The following is a 23,359-nucleotide window of genomic DNA, read 5'->3' as shown; positions in this document are numbered from 1 at the left end:
ACAAAGTTTCAATCACACTGTACATGCACGCCCGCACGTGGTATTTTGTGGAAGAGCCACACTCAAGGGGCCAAAGAGCCGCATGTGGCTCACGAGCCGCAGTTTGCCGACCACTGGGCTAGGCGTTTAAGACTGTGTCTGGTTCTTTCCCAAGCCTGCAGCCCCCAGTACAGGGCACCTCAGAGTGCCCCCAAGCAGGTCTAAGGTCAGAGGTGGCTCAGAGACATTTGGTAGCCCATCAGGTCACACAGCTCACCAATGTGTGATTCCCATGGACATCTGGTGATGGGCCCCTGGTCACAGGCTCCATCAGGAGGTGAGGGTGGTAGATAGTCAATCATCAGCTGAAATCTCACAAGACTCGGAAACTTTTCCCTCTGCCCCAAAGTCACTAACTGGCCACCACGTCTAGCACTTCTCCATTTACAGCTTTCCAACACACCACCTCCACCTTCCCACCCCAAGAACACTGAGCTCAGGCCTCGTCTCCTTACCAATGTGCTGTCCACCGAATCCCTACTGGCTGGGTCTGAGTGATCCCAAGGGGAGGGCCACATTCTGGTCATTTCTTGGTCTCCAGCTCTGAGCCTCAGCCATAGTAGATGCTTGGTAAGTGCTTAATGATGACTAATCATTAAGAATCATTGCTAGCTTGACTGGTGTGGTCCAGTGGTTGAGCGTAGACCTATGAACCAGGAGGTCACGGTTTGATTCCCAGTCGGGGCACATGCCCAGGTTGTGTGCTCGATCCTCAGTAGGGGACATACAGGAAGCAGCCGATCAATGATTCTTTCCCATCATTGATGTTTCTATCTCTTCCTCTCCCTTCTTCTCTGAAATCAATAAAAATATATTTTTAAAAAGAAATCATTGCTATAGGTTGAATGTGTGTCTCCCACTTCCTCCCCCCAAATTCATATGTTGAAAACCCAATGCCCAGGTGATGGTATTAGGTGAGGCCTTTGGGGGGGGGGGGGTGATTAGGTCATGAGAGTGGAGCCCTCAGGAATGGGATTAGTGCTGAAGAGGCCCCAGAGATATCCCTCATCCCTTCCACCATGTGAGAACACAGCAAGATGTCAGCAGTCTGCAACCCAGAAGAGGGCCTTCACCAAAACCCTGCCATTCTGGCACCCTAATCTTAGACTTCCAGTCTCCAAAATTATAAGAAATAAATTTCTACTGTTTATAAGCCACCTGGTCTGTGCTATTTTTTTTTTTTATAGCAGCCCAAACTAAAGTAACTGTGTTTGCCCTTCTGGAAATAATTACGCCCTGGGTCAGGAGACCTGGACTCATCCACTGCCACGGCCCCCATCCTCCCGGTCCTGTTTCCTCACCTCTACTGGAGGGAGAGAACCACGTGATTTCCAAAGGACTCTCTGGTTCCTCTGACATCTGGATTCAGTCACTGCAGAAACAGCTGCAATTCTGGCTGAAGTTGGAAGGCGGACGGGTAGAAATGGCCCCTCCCACTCAGGAGATGCACACCTATGGGCTGCACCTCTGAAGAGGGCAGGCAGTGAGGGGAGGGCAGGGAGGGGGCCTGGGGCAATCAAGCAATGATGCAGCTATGGGCAGGTGACAGGAGATGAAGCCAACACCTGCTTATGAGTGTCCCCCCACCACTTTACATAACCCAAACTAGTCCCTTAATCCAAGCCTTCATGTCCCACGTGGTCCCTGGACAGATGAGCAAGCCATGTGTCTGCTGAATTGGGTTTTGAACCCTGAGGAGCTAATGGAACAGGAAGCCATAGTTGGGGCTCTGAGATGATGTCACCCTCATGAGGAGAGGGGCCTCCCATCCCTGCTGCTCCCCACCCAGCAGAGCAAAAGGTGCTGCTACCTCTAAACCCAACTCCCCATCACCTCCTGTTATCAGACTAAAGCAAGAAACCCAGACTGGACAAGAGCCGTTGTGTTAAATGTTTATGTGAAACTCTGTAAATGTATGGAGTGGCCTCAGGTCGCCTGCCCACGAGGCCTGGCCTGGCGGGCCGCGCTCAGCACTTGGTGTAGATGGCTGCACTGCCCCGCTCCTCAAACTCTTCCTTGCTGACCCAGAGCTGCTGGAAGGCCTGCAGGGAGGCCAGGATGGAGCCACCCGTCCACACAGAGCTCTTCCTCTCAGGAGCCGCAGCCACGGTGGGGCTGTCCCCGGGGCACAGGAGGCTCAGCTCCCTCTGGAAGCGCTCGGGGAAGCCGTCCAGCATGGTGCAGCCGCCACACAGCAGCACGTTGGCGGCCATCTCCTCCTTCAAGCCCGCCTCCTGGCAGTGGCCCAGGCAAGTGGCTGTGAGCGCGGGGAGGCCGGGCAGGCTGCTGCCCACCAGCGTGGGCTTGAAGAGCATCTCAGCACACTGGAAGCGCTCATGGCCAATGGTGATGACCTTGCCATCGGGGAGCTCGTAGTCCACGCGCAGCTCCTCCAGGGCCAGGCAGACCTCCTTCTCGGGCTGCAAGGCCGAGTAGCAGCACGTCTTTTTGATGTGCTCTACGATGTGCAGGTGGTCGTCCGTGAACTTGTGGCCCACCTCGTTGAGCAGCTGCAGCAGGTAGTTGGTGAGGTCACCCCCGGCGTAGTCTGCGCGGCCTACCAGGCCCGGCAGCACGTTGCCCTCTGAGATGGGGACCACGTGTGAGACGCCGTGCCCGCTCTCCACCACCATTCCTGTGGTCCTGCCATAGGAGTAGATGGACAGCAGCGACTGGGATGTCACATGCATGGCGGGGATGCCAAAGGTCTCGAACAAGAGCTCCGCATACTTCTCCCGGTTGCTGCTGGGGCTGAGCGGGGGGTCGGAGACCAGCACGGCATGCTCCTCGGGGAGGATCCTCATGGCCGTGTAGAAGATGTACTCCCAGATGCTCTGGACGCAGTCCCAGTCCACCACAACGCCGTACTTTAGAGGGTTAACCAGCTTCAGCAGTGCCTCCATGTTGAGCAGCTCGTGGCCCACATAGGTATTCTTGCGGGTGTCGCCCATCTGGGAGCAGCACTTGCCCACTGTGGAGGAGATGAAGTAGGTGGGCCTCGGCTCTCCTGCGTAGCCACACTTACAGTACTGCGAGCCCAGGTCGATGATGAGCGCCTTGACCCTGCGCACATACTTGGGCTTCGTCTTCAGCTGAGTGGCTGAACTGTCCCGAATGCCAGTATCTGGAGCTGACAGTGTTCCTGCCTCTCCAGGGTCACCCTGAGCCGTGCCCGTGGGCATGGGGCTTGAGCTGTTCCTCGTTGCCATCTGCCTTCCTTGCTCACCTTTCTCACTTCCACATCCTAGAGCTCAGTGGAGAGAAATGAGGGTCCACCTCCAGCAGTGCCTCAGCGGCCACTCAGGATTGTGATGTCACTGGAGGCCGGTCCATTCCAGCTGTCAGGGGAGGCTTGGCCTTGGCACCCATGATCTGCCATCCCACCCCATCTGCCTAACTTGACTTTGCTCAGGACACACTAAGTGGCCACTAGCACACTGGGGTCTCAGAGGTTTCTGCTCCTACTCCCTTACTTCCCTGTTCCTATTCTCCTACTCACTGACTGGACACCTTTGCTTCCTCTGCTTCTTGGCTGCAAGGGTGATGCATATTTGAGCCCTTACAGTAAGCCAGGCACTGCACCAGACACACGTTATTTCACAGAATCCCACGAGGTAGGCAGAGCTGAGGAAATCGAGGCTCAGAACTCCAATGACTTGCCCATGAACAGACAGCTCTTGGAGTGTTTGTACTTTAACCCAAGTTCATGCAACTTCAATGCACCAAGTCTCCTAGAGTGTGAGGGCCCCGACAGCACTTTCATTCCTCCAACATTTAAAGGGGTTGTGGTGGGTCCAGCCCATACAGTCTGCTGGTGACAGAGGAATTCAGCCACAACCAGAGCCCAGTCAAGGTGGGAAGATGGAATGGATGCAGAGGAGTTTGCAGGTGAAAGTCCATTGGGAGAGCAGAGGTGCACAGAGGGGAGCACTCATGGGAGGGGGGCAGTCAGAAGGTTCCCTAGAGGTGATGCTTAGGTCGAGTTCTGGAAGATACGTGGGTATCTGTCAGGTAGTTAAGAGGAGGGAAAGGCATCCCCAGCAGAGAGGACAGACTGAGCAAAGGCTCAGAGGGGGTCATGGTGGGGAACTGCCTGTAGTTCAGGTGTTTGGAAAAATGGATGAAGCTAGCGGGGTCATGGAGCCAACCAGGGAGGGCCAAATGCTAGGAATAGGAGCTTGGATTGCATTGAAGACAGCTGGAAACTAGAAAGACTCCAAGCAGAGGAGTGGTCAGATTTAACTTCTAGATAATTTTAGAAAGATCTGTGTTCAGCGATAAAATAAAGGTGCAAAACTCTGAGACCTGAAAAGAGAATTGAAGAAATTCTCGTAAGACTCGAAGGTGGCCTAAACTAGGGCTGTGATAACGTGGAAGAGAACAAGGGACAGGTTCTAGAAACATTTAGAAGGTAGAATCTAACTGGTTGGTTCCCCAACTATCCTCAATTCAATCCAAGCTCTTACTCTATCATTTGAGGCCTAGTTTCTGGTCGGCTCCTGTGCCATCTCTAGCCTCACAACTGCATTACATTAGATTATCAGATCAGATGTGAAGAGTGAGGAAGAAAGAATAATGGCTCCCCCCCCTCCCCAAATGTCCACATCCTTAATCCCTGGAACCTGTGACTATGTATGTTACCTTTCACGGCAAAGAGGACTTTGAAGATGTGAGTTAAGGGATTTGAGATGGGGAGGTTAACTACCCTGGAGTACCCAGGTGGGCTCAAAGGAATCACAAAGATCTTAATAAGATAAAGACAGGAGGGTCAGGTCAGGTCGGAGAAGATGTGACAAAGAAGCAGAAGTCAGAGAAGTCTTTGAAGATGAAGGGGTCACAAGGAAATAAATGAGCCCCTAGAGCCTCCAGAGGAACAGGGCTTTGCCCACACCTTGGTTTTATCCCACTAAGACTAACTGTGGACTTGTGACCTTTATCTCAGAATTATAAGATAATAAATTTGTGTTTCAAGCCATTAAATTTGTGATCATTCATTACAGCAGCAATAGAGGCCCCACCAGAAACCCAGGACAGTGAAATGTGCTAAGCAGCTACAGATTTCTCAAAATTCAAAAGGGGGATTGAGGAGAAGGAAAACAGATCATTCTAGGTCAGGGGTGGGCAAACTTTTTGACTCGAGGGCCACAATGGGTTCTTAAACTGGACCAGAGGGCCGGAACAAAAGCATGGATGGAGTGTTTGTGTGAACTAATATAAATTCAAAGTAAACATCATTACACAAAAGGGCACGGTTTTTGTTTTTTTTTTAGTTTTATTCATTTCAAACGGCCGGATCGGGCCGCAGGCCGTAGTTTGCCCACGGCTGTTCTAGGTTAAACATGCTTTATCATGCAAGTTCTTCTGAAATAAAGTCAAACAATCCAAGTTGGCCATGGAAATCCCTGAATAGCAGAAGCAAGTAAACTATTTTTCAGGTAGCCAGGCATTCAGAAAAGCACTTTCCTATCCTTTCAAAATTCTATGCTTACACCCTCTACTCAATGAACTAAGAAGCCGAGATTTTGTTTCTGAGATGACAGTTTAGTCACCTCCATCAGGTAGTCATAAGCTCATAAGACTGGACTTGGTCCTTTTCTTCACACACAGCCCACAAAGAGCCAAGAACACCCCAGTAACCATCTTAAAGGAGAAAGCCCACCACTGTAAAGACAGCCTCTATTTTTATGAAAAGCATGTGGCTGCACAACATAAGGTTAGATTCTGGGTACCTTGAGGGTGGCAGGTGGCAGCACCAACATGCCCAGCTTCAGAGATGGCATGGGAGACCTATGTCGGGTCCCATCAAGATGTGTCCACAGCACACTCCTGGGAAGAAGTCGTAGTTAGGAGCTTGGCCACGGCTGGCTGGACCATCCTTGGGTGAATTACACACCTAAGAGCCTCAATGTTGTCATCAGTGGGACTCTGTAGGGTCAAATTTCATTGCTGAACCAAAGACCCTCATGAAGGATAAATATGTGTACAAATATGTGTACAAAAATTATTCCTCTGCAGATTGTCCCATGGAACATATGAGACATAAGCTCTTGGTACAATCACCACAACAGCAATTATTTCTGCTAAAATCTAAGTCAGATGGTGTCAACTCCCTGCTCAAAATTCTCTAGTGTTTTCTGACCTCATGCAGAACCAGAGCCAAAGTCCTAGCACTGGCCCATGAGGCCCAATGTGAGCTGCTGGCCCTCCCTACCGCCCTAGTTCCTCCATCTCATGTACAGTTCCTCACTCTTTCCACTCCAGCCACACATCTTTTTGGGATCTTCTAACTTGGGGGCTGACAAGCTTTTTCTGTAAAGGGCCAGGTGGTCAATATTTACTTTCTACTTTTCAAGCCATTGCAGTCTTTGTTGCCATGACTCAACAAACACAGCCATAGACAAGTGGCTGTGCTCCAATAAAAATTTACAAAGAAAGGCTGCAGGCCCGTTTGCTGACCCCTGCTCTAACGCATCAGACACACGTCTGCTTCCAGTCCTCTACATCTGCCACTCGGATATGCACACAGCATTCTCCCTCACTTCCTGCAGGTCTTCAGGGCTCAGTCATTTTCAGGGAGCCCTGCCCAGACACAACACAGCCACCCTCCCCACCCCCTTTCCCTGCTTTGTTTTTCTCTTTTGCCCTTAACATCTTCATATACATATACTTACATATATAGTGTCCCCCCAAAATGTAGACACACTTTAACGGTTGGTAGTTCAATTTTGAAAATGAAATGTATGTTAATAAACAGGACCTTTATTTTATATATATAATTTGCTTATTGTCTGTGTCTCCACAACTCCCACTGATTAGCATATAAGCTCTAAAAGGGCAGAGAATTTTCTTTTTCTTACTCTGCCTTGTATTTTCAGCTGCCTGAACACAGCAAGCATTCAATAAATACTGACTGGATGACTCCGGTGTAGTACAAAATCGAGAAAAGGGTAAATCTCCATAAAACACTACCCAAATCAACCCTGCTTTGGGATAAAGTTTTCCAGTATCTAGAAAGCCCCAGGTCACTAGTTATGTCATAATCGGTGATGTCATCATTGGGGACATTCTCAAGTTGCCCTCTGATTTCAGCCTTTCTGACCTTGAAGCCTGTGGGATCAAGGAACTTTCTGAGAGCGAGATGGCTCTTGCTCGCCTGTGGGCTCCGCAGGCAGGGATCATAGGGGATGGGCCTGGCAAGGGGAAGGGCGAACAGGCCTCCCTGAACACAGAGGCCCTCCAGACGGCCTCCCTAAAATGTGGTCCAGCGAAGCGTGCGGTGTGGGTCCACCGGAACCGCTTGGAGCCAGGCGAGCCTACGAAATCAGCAGAAGCCAGGGAGAAGCCCCAGGTAAAGGTGACCAAAGCGGTGGTTGTGGACCTCGGCACTGGCTACTGTAAGTGCGGCTTCGCCGGGCTGCAAAGGCCCACCCACAAGATCTCCTCGACAGTGGGCAAGCCCTACATGGAGACCACCAAGACTGGGGACAAACGCAAGGAGACCTTCGTGGGGCAGGAGCTCATCAACCCGGAGGTTCGTCTCAAGCTGGTGAATCCCCTGCGGCACGGCGTTATCGTGGACTGGGACTCGGTGCAGGGCATCTGGGAATACATCTTCCAGAAAGAGATGAAGATCGCCCCAGAGGAGCACGCGGTCCTGGTTTCAGACCCACCGCTGAGCCCACACACCAACCGAGAGAAGTATGCCGAGATGCTGTTTGAGACCTTCAGCACTCCTGCGATGCACATCGCCTACCAGTCCCGCCTGTCCATGTACTCCTATGGAAGGACCTCCGGCCTGGTCGTGGAGGTGGGCCATGGCGTGTCCTACGTGGTCCCCATCTACGAAGGTTATCCTCTGCCCAGCATCACGGGGCGGCTGGACTATTCGGGCTCTGATCTGACAAACTACTTGATGGGCCTGATGAACAGTTCGGGAAAACACTTCACCGAGGCCCAGAAGGGCATCGTGGAGGACATCAAGAAGAAATGCTGCTTTGTGGCCCTGGACCCCATCGAAGAGAAGAGAGTCCCAGAGGCGAAGCATATGATCCCGTACACCCTGCCGGATGGGCAGCAGATATACCTGGGCCAGGAAAGGTTCCTCTGCTCCGAGATGTTCTTCAAGCCTTCCCTGATCAGGTCCATGCAGCTGGGCCTCCACACCCAGACGGTGTCCTGCCTGAACAAGTGCGACATCGCCCTCAAACGGGACCTCATGGGGAATATCCTGCTCTGCGGGGGGAGCACTATGCTCAGGGGTTTCCCTAACCGTCTGCAGAGGGAGCTGAGCAGCTTGTGTCCCAATGACACCCCCCAGGTAAACGTGTTGCCCGAGAGAGAGACTGCAGTGTGGACGGGTGGCTCCATCCTGGCGTCGCTCCATGGCTTCCAGCCACTGTGGGTCCACCGCTTCGAGTATGAGGAACATGGGCCTTTCTTCATCTACAGAAGGTGCTTCTGAACGCGGATGAAGCATGGTCGCTCTGGCTGCCAGGTATCGGCTTTGCTGGGTGAGCACCCACCCCACACATAGGCCCAGCACGTTCACTCCGACAGCATTAAACACTCCATTCCCCTCCACAGTGTGTCTCTCGATTTCCTGACTTAAGGAGAACTCCATACATGCAGCTCTGTCTTAAAATATACATTTGCCAACACAAAGAGGGAGGTGGGGGGTGGAGGGACTAGCTCTAAAATGGTGCTGTCTCTTATTTTGTGTATTTCCCACTTTAGGAACTACTGTATTGTTAAGATCTGCTTGGAAGGGGAAGTATGATGGTAGATTATATGCTGTTGTGACATATAAGATCCCCCGTTTTTATTGACAGCATTACAGATGTCCCCCATTTCCTCTTTTGCCTCCCTCCACCCAGTCCCTGCCCCATCTCAGGCCTTCATTGCACTACTGTGTCCGTGGGCTATGCATATATGCATTTAAGTTCACAAAGATCCCTTCTGATGAACACTAATAGGAAGGATGCTGTCAAGGTTCAGCCTCCCACAAAGCATCTAAACACCAGTGTCCGGCCTCCAGGAGGGGATCACAAGAGTTGCTAGCATTATCTTATAAACTTTTCTCTCTTACACAAAAGCCCCAAAGTCTTACTATGGTCTTGAGTGTCCTGTAACCCCCACCGTCCCCACACCCCCATCCCACAAAGGCACACATTCAAGCACTCACAGCAGAGCTATGGTATCTCTACCACCCCCAGGGAGAAGCTCTCCAGAACCACCTTCCAAGCCTAGGTACCCCTGAAAGACCCGCAGGGCAGACCCTGGGTCCCGGCCTGGTGAGGAAGCACTGCTGGCTGGCACCAGCAAGCTGGAGTAAGAGCAGCAGGTAGCCCCTGAGGGGCACCTAGAGTGCCTACAGTTCAGCAAGGATGACAGCCTTACCCTGCAGTACTGGGAATCAGCTAGGAGTTGGGCACACTGACATGAGAAAGAGCTATGTCCTGCTCATGTCAGTTTCTGCCCAAACCACTCACGTGTCAACACTGCATGAACGTTCACTGATGGGCGGGTTGAAGTTTGGTTAATTCTTAACCAACCTTTGGACCTCTTTGGCAGGGCGATAACGCCTATGTACCCTTCTCTAAGTAATATTTTTAAATGCATAAAATAAAATAGGATCACAGAGGAAAGCAATCATATAGAAATACACTATCTTCAAATCCTGTAAGGGTCGAGGAACAAAAGTCAAGATCCCCAGAGACTGAGGGTCTTGATGAAGGGGAGGCAGGGGAGGTAGCTCTGGAGGATGGGACTCTCCAGGCCTCCCTAGGCCTAAACATTATGCTGTATTTTAAAATGAAAAAATGTAAGGCTAAACAACTGCAGAGTCTTTTCCAAAGCACTTTTATGAATCCTTACACAATCAGCCTTGTAGAAAAAAAGAATCCTCCTCATAAAGAGGTGAGTACTTGCCCTAACCGGATAGAGCGTCGGCTTGCGAACTGAAAGGTCCCAGGTTCGATTCCGGTCAAGGGCACATGCCCGGGCTGAGGGCTAGATCCCAGTGGGGGGCTTGCAGGAGGCAGCTGATCAATGATTCTCTCTCATCATTGATGTTTCTATCTCCTCTCCCTCTTCCTTCCTTTCTGAAATCAATAAAAGTACATTTTTTTTAAAAAAAGAAAGAGGTGAATACTTTTACTAAGTATTTGGAAATCATCTTAGACTAGTGGTTCTCAAACGGGGGGCAATTTTGACCCCCATGGGACATTGGCAATGTCTGAGATGTTTTCGGTTGTCATAACAGGAGTGGGGAGTATGAAATACTGGCGTCTAGAGAGTAGAGGCCAGGGATTTGTTTAAATAACTTATAATGTGCAGGACAGCTCCCTACAAAGAATGATATGCCCCAAAGTGTCAAAAGTGCCAAGGCTGGCCAGGCCAGGTGGCTCAGTTGGTTGGGGTGTCATTCTGTAAACCACATAAAAAAAGTTGTGGGTTCAATTTCTAGTCAGAGCACAAACCCAGGTTGTGGCATGAACTTGCTTTGGGACACAGTCCAAATTGGGGGGGAAGAGCTATATACTCTTTTTAAAACTTCACGGAATCTTTCCCCAGAAGGAGGCATTCACCACTCCCAGGAGTTCCTCCTGGTCCCATACTGCATTCCTCAACTTTACCTTGAATTTGGAAGGTCTGCTCCCGCCTGCTACTTCTCAAAGTGAACAAAATTCCATCTTGCTCCGATGAGAGAGATAGTAATTGATAGTAACCTGAATTGAAAGAATTCACACAAATTCTTTCTTGTTGCTTCATTACATTATTTTAAGAAAACTGACCATCCACAAAATCACCATTATCAAAACACATTTACTTGTATTTCCAATCCATCAGCAAGTCCCTTTATACTATTACCCATATCAAGAGCACTGAAACTTATTGAAATGTCATAGCAGTTATCATGCTCATTTATCCATGCCAAAGGGGAGACACAAAGCACTTTTAGCCTTTCAGTGTTGAGAACTTAATTACAGCAAATCCATATGGGTATGCACCAAAAAGCCAATTTCTCCTAAGCAGGATATACATATCTTTATCTCTTCTTTTTTGTTTTATTTTGTGAAAATATTCAGACACACAGAAAAGTTGAATTACACAGGAACACACCTAGATTCTACATTTTGCTATATTAAGAAAAGTCTGAAATTATAATTCTGGATATACCTATACTCAGAATCAAAAGCAGCATTTCCAGTTAGTTTATGTATAGTGATGAAGATCTGGGTCTGGCACTAAAGGCATGGAAGAAATTTTTAATCTTACCTAAGAGCCCCAAAACTAGCATCAACATGACATGAGCTTTTTCTAGACTGACCAAAAAGAGAAAATATTCTCAGTTCTTTCAAAGAAAATAACTAAAAGACAGAGGTCAGTTAGGTACCATACAGAAAAAAGAAATGAAATGGTCTAGACACTGACAAAAACATTTTGTTAAAAGATGCAGTATTTGGAGAAAAAGGAGTAACTCACAACCGTGCATGCCATCTGATGAACACAGCTCACCATAACAAACTGCATGATGTGTTTCAGAAATTCTACTCTGTTCTGCTAAGTCTCTAGCAGAAAACTCACAGGCAGTGAAAACAGTCCTTGTGGACACTGTAGTGATGGAAGGCTTATCCCAGTTATAACTGGGAGCACATAATCAGGTAAGATACTGCAAAATAACAGCTGTTAGCAGGGAAAAGCTTTGTATTTCAAAGGATACAGCTAGCTTTTCATTCTGCTTTAGTTCAAGGTGAAAAAGCCATTGAAGTGACGAAATGTGACTAACTGTTGGTAGCACTAACAGCCATGTTGTTGATATACAATGCTCTCTTCCAGGAACATAAAGCAATTTAAAAACATTTCTTCACATGTTTGAGGTAGAAACCATGAAACATTATTCTCAATGAACTGAGGCACAAATTAATTATGTGACTTGTCTAAGGTCCCAATATGACTTAGACCTGCAACTGGGCATGAAACCCCAGCTCCTGTTTATCATAAATACCAGAAATATGCTCTCAAAAAACACTAAATAAAAGAACACTAAACCTGACAAAATGATGCTATATTGACTAAAGATTAAAGTTTAGTGAATTAAAACTCTATGCAAAATAAAAGAAAATAGAATTGCGTGGTGTGTGCAGAGGTCTGCTGCATGGAGCAGCTCTCGGCAATGCGAAGGTAGATCATAGTCTTCCCTTTCCCGGTTCTCGGCAGCCAGGCCTGGAGGACTGAAGGTGGAAAGAAAACGTCTTCTCTGCCGAGCCCTCCCAACGAGGAGCTGTCACTCCAACAGGCTCAGTTTCCACTGGGTTCTTTTGTTGATCATCGGTGGTATCAAAAACTCAGCATCTAATACAAAAGAGAGAGACGGTGACAGGGCACATTCTTTCTTGGTGGTGGGAGCTGAGGCAGTAACTCTAATCTAAAACTGGGCCACTACAAGACGACCATCAGAAGCGAGTTCATGTTTCTGTAATCTTCCAACCTCGATCAGAGCAAATGCAGTGGGGGGATTTCATTACAACTCCATGCACATGGGGGAGTAGCAGGTAAATGCTCACCAAGTGATTCCAAGTGAAAGAAGGTCGTATATTTCAAATGGGTGGTGGTCACAAGGCCATCAAACTACGTCCACCTAAAATCTGTACATTTTACTCTACGTAAAATTTACCTCAACTGTAAGAGTCAAGAAACATGGGGCATGTATTCAATGAGTAAAGATACTGCACAGAAAATACTTTATGATAAAAAAAATTCTACAAGCACACTGACTGATAAAAATGTCCCTACTTAAAAAAAGTGTGTACGTGGGGGGGGGGGGGGTAGGTGAGGGAGCATTGTCACTGTTAGATGAAACTCCCAGACCCTTTTCCAGTTAGATTTGTGGAATCTATTAAGTAAGTATCATATACAGGAAGCAGAGATATAGGATTCGTGATAAACTTCCAACAGTACATCTGCACATATAAGCCATTCAGACATTAAAACTTATTTTCAAAAATGTTTAACAATGTGAGAAAAATGCTCAAGAAAGTTTTTAAAAACATGGTTTCATATTATACAAAATATATGTATGTATACACATGACTAGAAATCATCAAATTTTAATTTTCTTTAATATATTTTTCTGTACAACCCAGACTTGCTCTACTAATCATATCACTTTTATAATTTCACACAGAATTACTGCTCTCTACTCCCCCAAACAAAAACTATATAGATACAAAGACCATAAAAGGTTTTACTCATTTAAGAATAGGTATTGGAAAAGGCTACTTAAATAAGTTCATTGTCAACAAGGCCCATAATTTCATGTTAAATAGTGATTAATAAACTTTGAACTAGATTTTACCTATTTTTTTAAAGAAGAAAAAAGTTATGAAAATATATTCTATCTTATTAAAAACTTAGGCATTACAATAATATTTGATTCCTAGACTTAACTGAGAATAAATACCAAGTACTGAATCTGGAGGAAAATAATTACACTGACAAAGTGTATGACAGCAGGATATGATGACTTTCACGTTTGAATTTCACAGAAACTTTTACAAAAATACACTGAAGGCTTTATCAGTTTTTCCAAGGACTTCTCTAAATTATTTGAAAGTCAAATCACTCTCATTTGAAGCACTTATTTTGTTATCAATTTTAACAAGTTCAACTAAATTATGACTTAAGCACTCCTCCAATAACACTTGAATCCATTTTATAAAATCGTGAACTTTTGCAACACTTGCAATCGATCTGCATGATGTTACACTGTGTTGCAAACATGAAACAATTAGAGAAAATGCCCCACTGGTCCCACTGGGATGTATGAATGTACTGGAGAGGACTCGTTGACAAATATTTGAGTGGAACTACTTTTGTGAGTAGTTCATCTTCTCTTTTCCTACATAATCTTGTAGCCACAAGGACATAGACAATACTCATATAATGAGGAGCCTCAAACTGCTCAGCTGGAAAGGGAAGTGCTCTGCAAGGAGCACCACCTAGACTACTCCAGGGAAAGGGGTGACTGACGTGACCTGCAGGTCAGCATCAGGACGGCAAGAAGGAAAATGTGACAGAAATTACAACTGGATTAGTCACAGTATAAACTAAGTAATTACTAAACTGCCTCAGGTCTAAGATGAATTTGTAGCTCAGAAATAAGTATGCTTTGGGATCAATACCAAAAGCAGCTTGCCAGGAATGCAGTGGTACTATCCATATACACGTGCTTATTAGCTGGGATGAACGGTAGCAACATACGCCATTAAAGTTAAACTTAATTTGAACCCTCACAGGCTACTTCAAATGTCATCAAAATGCTATTATAGTTCGGCATTTAATTGAAAAATTTTCGGACTGCTGCCTGTCACATGCTAGAAAATATAATAAAAACTGCCATTCTAAACGTATCTCTAACCTTTCAAAGCTAAGAGACTGGTATCCTTGATTAATCCACCTGAAAGGCAAATATTCAGGTACCAAATCGATATGTCAAAAGTTTCCATTCAACTTTCAAAAGAAAGCCTTTAGGACTTTTAACTTTGATGGATATGTAATCTAACTGAGAATCACCTCCCCCACATCAAACAAAACATCCTATATAATAAAAGGGTAATATGCAAATCGACTGAATGGCGGAATGACCGGTCGCTATGACGCACACTGACCACCAGGGGCAGATGCAGGAGCTGACCCTTGGTGGTCAGTGTGCTCCTACAGGGAGAGCACTGCTCAGCCAGAAGCCCTGAGTTGGGCTCACTGCTGGTGAGCACAGCAGCAGTGGCAGGAGCCTCTCCCTCCTCTGTGACAGTGTTAAGGATGCCCGACTGATGGCTTAGGCCTGCTCCTTGTGGGGAGTGGCCATCAGTCGGACATCCCCCGAGGGCTCCCAGACTGCAAGAGGGTGCAGGCCGGGCTTAGGGACCCGAGTGCACGAATTTCGTGCCCTGGGCCTCTAGTCCTATATAATAAAAGCCTAATATGCTAAGTGTCCAGTCGTCTGGTTGTCCATTCAACCAATTGAAGCACAATATGCTAATGATATGCTAAGGCCGCTTAACCACTCGCTATGATGTGCACTGACCACCAGGGGGCAGACGCTCTGACTGGTAGGTTAGCTTGCTTCAGGGGTCTGGCTGATCGGGACTGAGCGAGATAGGCTGGACACGTCCTGGATCCCGTCTGCAGTCCCTCTCTGGCTGGCCAACCTCCTGCATCCCTCCCCGGCCTTGATTGTGCACCGATGGGTCCCTCGGCATGGCCTGCACCATCTTGCAATCCGGGACCCCTCAAGGCATGTCTGAAAGCTGCTTTCGGCCAGATCCCACAGGCCAGGCCGAGGGACCCCACTGGTGCATGAATTCGTGCACTGGGCCTCTAGTTAATGGTCTTCGGATTTGCTTTCAAATTACACTGTCAACCCTAAAGATGATCAAGAAGGTCCAGCTCTTAAGGATTATGAAAACATCCCAAAGTTGCAACTGTGAAACTCCAATCGCCAAAAATTATGATTCAGAAGAATCTTTAAACTGTATGTGTAAATTCAACCGTTTAGACTCAAATTTCAACTGTGGTGTGCTCATGCAGACAATATGCCACTGTATTAAGTGTACAATAGAACAACTGAAAAAAACACACTATACGTTTAAAGTCATGTTGGATTCCCCACCCTCCAGCTTCCCACCATTAGATGCATTAAACTTATTTTACTAAAGATGCAGTCTTAGATTCTCACTTTAAACTGCTGAATTCTCAACACACATACAGAAAGATACTCCTGCTTAGTACTGTGGTAATTCAGAGGGAAAAATACTAACCAAGAACAGGAGCTGAAGTCTTCTGTTGTTGATAAGAAGCCATGATACTGTTGGAAGTAGAATTGGGACCCAGAACCTAAGCAGAAAGTAGACTGTATCAGCAAAGATGACCTTATACTTCTGACAACTGTGGTACCAAGGCCAGACCTCTGCCAGCAGGAAATAGCCCGTCATTTTCATTGGGTGGTAGCAAACACAGTAATTCTCTTTTCCTATGAGAATTTAATCCCCGTTTCTCCATTTTCAACTCAGACCTCTAAATCTCCTTTCTACCAGAAGAACAAGGTAATGATGGGGGTTAAAGAAAAGAAAATCTAGGTACCTCTCCTGCATGTGGAGTCTGACTCTCTCATGTGTGCAGGGTTCCCATACATATGTCTGTATTAAGTTTGGTTGTTTTCTCTTGCTAAAGAGAAAGGAAAGAAAACCTACAACATATGCGCCTGATCCTTTCACATGAGCAAGCCAGACCCCGAGGGAGAGGGAATAGTACAAGAGGCTATAGAATACACAGGGTATCAAATTGTACTCAGAGATTTGTGGGAATTCTTGCACTAAGATAAGAAGGTGCGCACCATGGGACAGAGTGAAAATTCTGCGTGTGTTCAAGGTAAACGAGGGACTTCCAGAGCTGCACAAGCCTGAGGGTGTGCATGCCAGGCCCCCTGCTTTGCCTCCACGAGTTCTGCAGGGTGCAGTGCAGGCAGCACCCCCAAGTGGCACCCTGAGTAGCAATGACGTGCTCCAAGCACTCCTACGTGACTCACAGTATCCTGCACTTATGCCATTGTCATACTTTAGCAACCAAAACCAAACCACAATATTCCTGGTCATTTTGGTGACTTAGAAGTTAGTATGATCTGAATAGGGGAGGGGAGGAGAGGGGAAGAGAAGCATTATAAACTGCTAGCTTTGAAATCACTAGAGTTTTAAAGGTGATCACATTTCTTCTAGGAAATACCTATTATAGTAAAGCCAAATATTTGTGAGGGTAATGATTTGTAGTTGCTTTTATTTGTATGGTTTGTAAGATGCCTTTACACCTCTCCTCTTATTTAACATTCAAAACATACCCTAAGGTGCACAGGGATCCCTTTGTGAGGAGTCGAGGCCCAGTACACTTGTGTTTCTACCAACCTCTCCCAGAGCCCCAAGCCCACCCACCCATACACTGCTGGGGCTGGGAGCCTGAGAAAACTCCCTTGTCAGCTGCTCCCCACCAGAGGGAGAGAGCAGGGCTGGAGGGAGGAGGAATCTGCTCCTTGTGTCCGCTTCCTTTCACTCCACAGTAGCTCTTTACACCATCAGCAGCTGCTCATTCGTGTTAGTTCGTTCCAATACAGAGAACTGGCATCATCATGTCTCCTCAGAAATACCAGCCCCAGCTGGCTGGCACCCTCTTCACAGAGGGTCAGGAACCAGCTCGGCAGGGCCCAGCTTGCGAACCTCTAAATCCTAACAACCACAAACTCTCCCTCTTGCTCTTTCAGCAGTTTCCCACGGTTACTGTCATTCTTGATGGGACACAAACACCCTTCAGCACAATCAGCAAGGCTCATCATAACTACACAGAAGTAACAAGTCAGATTTAACATCAAACAAAAGGAAGAGCAGTTGTCTGGGCTTCCTTTAGAGAACTCTGATACCACCCCTAAGTCTGAACACTCCCACCCCTACTCCAAGCTCATCGAAGGCCAGGGGCAACTGTCTGACCGTCCCATATTCTGCAGGGCAGTGTTCCATGCAGAGAGGAGAAATAAAAGGGAACGCAACCTCAGCCATGGTGTAACAGTCACTGGACAGTCAAAGAAAATCTTAGCGACCACTTTGTCAACACAAGTCTCAGATAACTGGCAAAGTATGTTTTAAGGACAGGAAAGTCTTTTGCTTTGACTTGTAAGAGATTGTGTGAGTGACATAACCTGTGAAATGATGATAAAATGCACTTTCTGTCTTTGAGGAAAACTTACAGGCGTAACTGAGTGCTGGTGGCTGAGAGTCCAAATTTCTGGAAGGGACTTCTCCATTAGCTTCAGGGTATCTTCGAAGGCCTTCTGCAATTCTCTTCCTTGCTCATCAAACTCGAAGAGAAAGAGCACCTTTAAAATGCAGTGTATTTCATCTAGGACAGAAACGTGAGGGAGCGTTCAGTTGTGTCCAGTTTCTCGCTCATATAAAAACATTTACTATCACACTACAGCTGTCATCTCCCACACTTTCTTCTCCCTTCCCCAATGCTGGAGTAATCCGACACATCCTCTACAACAGGAATACACACCAAGGGCCCCGGCAGGAAGCAGTGTCCCACAGCCCTTCATCTTGCCTCAGGGCTCAGCTCTCCCAGCTCAGGTACTGGGATGCCAATAGAAGGAGGCTTCTGGTGACAGGCTGGCAAGGCTGTTTCAGGAATGCGCCCTAAAATGACACTTCCTGTTGACGGTTCTAGTCTTTCCTCTAGTTGGAGAAATTCTGTCTGTCTGTGCTGTCCATTTACTATCTGTCTGAGGGCAGGACCCGTCAGTCAGTATTGAGCCGATACCTTTCAATTTTTCAGCGCCCTGCACCACTTCATTCAAAGCCTCCAAAAGGGCCAGCTCCTCCAGGGGGTTCCCTTCTTTGAGGCTGTGCTTCTTCCGCTCTGCCTTACGGCGATTCTTAGATGATCGCCTGTTAGAAATTAGAGAGAGATTTATAAAGGGCTCTCCTTGTGCTGAATATATTAAAATGAATGTACCTGTTGCCACTAACTTTCTGAGAAACCAGGCATCTACAGATGGTATCTGTACTTGGGAGAAATGGTGATGAGGTGTTAAATGTGATTTAAGCCCGCCCCAAAACTTGGAGAGGCAAGTCTTGCAGGCAGGGATAAGGAAAACCCTAAAAAGTATTATCTGGCCTTGATGCTTTCATTGAAGTACAGACTAAAATGAGGTCACATCTGATAATAAGAGCTAAACAATAAACAGAACAACAATGAACTTGAATTTTATAATAAAAAACAAATTCAAAGGCAACAAAATAAAACTTAAATTAGAAGATAAAGACATACTAGATTGGAATTTGAACATAATGAAATCTATATGAATCCAATAGTCTTTCCTGCCTTAGGTCACTAATATGCCATTCCTTTTGTCTGGGGCTCTCCCAGTCCAACTTTTTTTCCAAATATTTTTATTGATTTCAGAGAGGAAAGGGGAGGAAGAGAGAGCTGGTCAGTAAAAGGCCTTGAATGTCCTCTGTACCCTGTCACACACATTGTTACAAATATAGAAGCTAAACAAAACCCCGGAAACCTGCTTTCAGCCAGCCGGGATCTCAGACCTGGAGTTGAAACAGTGTTTCGATTATAGAACCCAAACAAACCAGATACCTGCTTTCAGCAGCGGAGGCCTAAGAGCTGGAGCCAGAGCTAAAGCTGGCCCAGAATAAAAAAAATAAATAAATAAAGGAGCGGTTGGGAGCTTCAGTCACCCGCCAGCCTGAAAGCATAATTGATCAGCTGCCTCCTGTTCACATCCTACTGGTATTGAGCCTGCAACCAGGCATGTGCCCTGACCAGGAAAGGAACCATGACCTGCCTCCTGGCTCATAGGCTGACGCTTAACCACTGAGTCACACCGGCTGGGCTCACCCCAACTCTGAAAAGCCCAGTTCTAGTCGCCTTTCTTACAGTTTCTGATCACTCCCCACATCCTCAAGATCAATTCAGTTAAATTATATAATCTTGCATTGTTCGGTCTCCCCAGTAAGGCTCTAGCTCTTACAACTCAGATCTCCTTAAAAGTTTCCTGCCACCTTCACTACAACTAGCATATAGGCGTTCAGTAACACTTCAACAAATTGCTACACTGAGTAAAAGTGTGATGACATATTTATTTCCTCTTCCAATCCTGTTTGAATTGAAGAAGCCTAAAATCTTTTTTCTTTATAATATTTTTATTTTTTCAGTGCCCACCCCTTATAGTCATATAATATTTATTAAGTGAATAAAATCAGATGTTTTATGAACTGAGTACGCAGTGTGAGGTCTGTGTGGGCACTGGGTAAGCACACAGGCCATGAAGCTGCAGCGGAAACATGTGAACACGAGTCTAACCTACTGGATGTGCTGGGACAGGCCTTGCACAACTTCCACGTGGCCTTGAATGTCCTCCAGCTCCTGCAGCAACATCCTGCTAGAAAACTGACCCATTTACTTGGACTTTCTCCATTGCCCAGGGTACGGTGGGTGTGATGGATAAACATGATACATACGCTGATATCCTGGAGTTGCTATGGGAATATCTGCCACTCATGTCACTGCCGTTCATGACACTGCTAGTTTCAGAGAAGAGGTCAGACTGTTGACCGCGGGACGCCTCATCATCTAGAAAAGAACGAGATGCGAAATGAAAACTTTCTGCTAATGTGGGTTTACCTTCAGCGGGGTAGGTGGGTTATAGTTAACCAGGGCATAGCTAAGGATGGATGAATATTATTACAAAGTTGATCTCAAAATGAAATGAGATAATATTAAATACATTTATTACTATACTGGTATACCAGTACATCAGTACCAAACCACTTTAGTCTTTTCTTCCTTTTTATTACAGCAAAAGAACTTTTAGAAATGAGGAGACTCATTTTATAAAACACAGTGGTCAAACACTCTGGCTGGGTGGGGCGAGGGGGAGGTTTGCCAGAGTTCTTCCCATTCGTGCTCGGTGCTGCTCCCAACCCCTCCTCCCTCCCTCCCTCTCTCTCTCTCTCTCTCTCTCTCTTTTTCTCTCTCTCACACACATACACACATACCCCAAGGACTTTCACAGAGGCTTAGACTCCCCACGACACAGTTCCCACACCGCAGGAGGTACAATAAGCAGTCAAGACAAAGTGTGATATGTTGTCGACCCCCACCCACCACCACCCATCCCAGCACCGATGGTTTCCATGTAACACTCACCCAGATAGACACGCTGAGCTTGCTCCTTGAGCTCTCGAACCACCAGTAAACGTTTTTTATGGTGACTGAAAGTGGTTGTCTGAGAGTCTAGAAATGCCATATAGTTTTTCTGGGCTGGGGGTGTAAAGATAGAAAATAATGTCAGCATGATGTTTAAGCACAGAGAGAAAGCTAGAGGGGAAAGGTGAGAGCTGGAATTTACCAAAAAGAAATAGGTTACTAGGTTTTCCAAGGAAGATTTTTTTCCGAATGAGTATTACCCTACACCGTTTTAGGAGAATGAACTAAACTGAGATTCCAGATCTTAGGACTCATCGACATCATCCTAGAATACTCTTACCACTAAACATACAAAATCACCTGAACAGACTTGATGCCTAACCCAAACAGGACTGGCAAACAAAAGGAGAGCACAGGCCGCTGTTAACACAAACAGGAGGAAAGTCACTGACATGCTTCCCAAACACAGGTGTGCGGCCTATGCAGATGAACTGTCAGCGTTTTCCTACATCCTCAACGGTGGAGAAAGTTGAAGCAAGAGCTGTAATGGATGCTGTGGGGCCAGGAAGGATGCTTTCAGTACCCAGACCCGGGTACCCAAAGTGAAGGTACAGGAAGAGCCTTCCTCGTTTTAATTAGAATGGGAAAAGGGAGCAGGCAGGGTAGGAACGTGAGCACATGTCAATGTCGGGAAGACTAGACCTTACTTACACCTAGACTGCCCTAAAAATGGCAGCGTGGAAGCCAACCCCCCACTCCCAAAGATTTCCACAAGTCAAGCTGATGTCCTTCTTTTCAGCTGAGCTTGGGAGGGTCGCTGTGACCACCAGAGTACTCTAAACCTGGAAACACATATCTACGCTAGGAACCAGCAACCTCATTTGCGAAGGTTCTTATTTTCATTTCGAAAAAAATTCAAACCTACAGAAAAGTTGCAATAGTTCAATATACATACATAAATCCTACACATAACCTCAATTTACCATTTCTTAACATTTTGCCATATTTTGGGCTTCTAGTTTCTACACACTCTCTCTCACCATTATTTTTTTGTAGAAACTTTTGAGAATAAGTTGCAGATATGACCCCTTCTTAGTATTTCAGCAGCTCTTTCTTAAGAATAAAGACATTATCTAATATTACCTAATATAAACACAATATAATGATTAAATGTGGAAATTGTGTATTGATACAATACTATTCCTTTCAAGTTAATCAACTATTCCCAAATGCAAAGGTTCTCATTCCTATCTTATCACAGACTTTTAACCTTCAAGTATTTCATGTACTACCATCTAAATGGTTAGCCTGTGAAAAGCCCTGGTCAGAATTAAGTGCTACACCAGTGAAGAATTCTGACGGACTCCATTTAACACACGAGCCAAGGATGTAATAACACCAGGAACCCTCTCCCACCTCACCCCTCCACTTCCAAATGAGAAATTCTATTTAAATGGAACCCTCACCTTCTAAAATGGAAGGCTTTACGTTGGTTTCTATAATATCCAGCCTGTTATATTTGTAAACCTAAGAGGAAAAAGTCGGTAATTTTAGGCAGGAAACATTCAAGTTGCCAGAGTTCAGACACTCAGAAAGAAGTGGATTACTTCACAGGTGACCCGGGTGTTTTTCAGAGGAGCGAGCCTCCTATAAGACAACCATTGGAAATGCAACTCATTTCAGTAGAATACAACAATATTTCACACTTAGAGGAACAACTATTCCCAACATCAAGAATACATTTTTAAATGGTTTAAAAATCATTGCTTGTCCTTAGAGTGGGAACTGAACTACCACTTCACTTCACGAGCTCAGAGGGAAGGCACTCCAGCTGACCGTCCCCCCTACACTCCTGCTCTGCTCTGCTCAGCACCTAACGCGGGGAGGGTTGTAAACATTCCCCTACCAGTCTCAGAGCATCTTCCCAGGCGGCTCCTTCTAACAGCAAGAGCACAGCTTCTTCATAATCCTGACAAAGGAACATCAAGGCAAACAGCAGGTTAAGGGAGCAAGCATGTCAGAAGCCCCTCTGCCTTCCCAGCTATCCTCTGGTCCCAGTTCTATCCCTTGCCTGGCCTAGAGCACATGCTTAATACATACTGATCCGAAACACAAAGGAGGGCATGCATTCTGCAAAGAGCACAAGGTAAGTATCATCTCCCTGTTTCCCTAAGCATTAAAACCACCAAACAGATCTGCTAAAAAAGCCCATTTCGCCCTGGCCAGGGGCTCAGGTGGTTGGAGCGTTGTCCTGTGCACTAAAATGGTTTCGGATTCAATTCTGGGTCAGGACATATACCTAGGTTGCAGGTTTGATCCCTCATCAGGGTGCATAAAATAAATTACTTTTAATTAAAAAGATAAAATAAAAATCTTCTTCCCAGACAGACCCCAATGGATCATCTGGCATGTGCCACACTAACAGGTTCACAAAGGGACATAGTAGGATGTGTTTTGTTTGACCTGTGTGTGTGTGTGTGTGTGTGTGTTGTATTGAGATAAAAATATGCTGAGGTAAAAGAGATATTTCCCGTACAGAGAATGAGTGTAAAAGCCAAAA

The 23,359-nt window shown here is 46.3% G+C and overlaps 3 protein-coding genes across 8 annotated transcripts in view; 1 reads left to right on the top strand and 2 right to left on the bottom strand.

Annotated features, from left to right (window-relative positions):
• Positions 1–928: 928 nt before the first annotated feature.
• Positions 929–5,195, bottom strand: ACTL7B (actin like 7B). Its single transcript, XM_036330101.1, has one exon. It carries the CDS (start codon positions 3,246–3,248, stop codon positions 2,007–2,009), a length of 1,242 nt encoding a protein of 413 aa, XP_036185994.1. The 5' UTR covers positions 3,249–5,195; the 3' UTR covers positions 929–2,006.
• A 1,982-nt stretch (positions 5,196–7,177) lies between these two features.
• Positions 7,178–8,500, top strand: ACTL7A (actin like 7A). The gene has a single exon (XM_036330099.1). The coding sequence runs from the start codon at positions 7,178–7,180 to the stop codon at positions 8,498–8,500; it is 1,323 nt and encodes a 440-aa protein (XP_036185992.1).
• A 2,345-nt stretch (positions 8,501–10,845) lies between these two features.
• Positions 10,846–23,359, bottom strand: part of ELP1 (elongator acetyltransferase complex subunit 1) — a 59,237-nt gene continuing 46,723 nt past the window's right edge. For 5 of the 6 annotated variants that reach the window (XM_036330090.1, XM_036330093.1, XM_036330091.1 and 2 more), the window contains 8 exons: positions 22,706–22,768; positions 22,266–22,326; positions 20,800–20,913; positions 20,112–20,223; positions 18,397–18,524; positions 17,828–17,979; positions 15,858–15,933; positions 10,846–12,393 (listed from right to left, as the gene is read on the bottom strand). In XM_036330090.1, the coding sequence (XP_036185983.1) occupies positions 12,326–12,393; positions 15,858–15,933; positions 17,828–17,979; positions 18,397–18,524; positions 20,112–20,223; positions 20,800–20,913; positions 22,266–22,326; positions 22,706–22,768 (774 nt within the window). In that variant the 3' untranslated portion in view covers positions 10,846–12,325. Of the gene's footprint in view, positions 12,394–15,857; positions 15,934–17,827; positions 17,980–18,396; positions 18,525–20,111; positions 20,224–20,799; positions 20,914–22,265; positions 22,327–22,705; positions 22,769–23,359 lie in introns of those variants that run through there. The other variant, XR_004971188.1, reaches the window with a different exon arrangement.

This window comes from Myotis myotis, unplaced genomic scaffold, assembly GCF_014108235.1.
Source record: "Myotis myotis isolate mMyoMyo1 unplaced genomic scaffold, mMyoMyo1.p scaffold_m19_p_12, whole genome shotgun sequence".
Taxonomy (NCBI): Eukaryota; Metazoa; Chordata; class Mammalia; order Chiroptera; family Vespertilionidae; genus Myotis; species Myotis myotis.
Note: the sequence above shows the minus strand (reverse complement) of the source record. Positions and strands in the feature narration are given on the sequence as shown.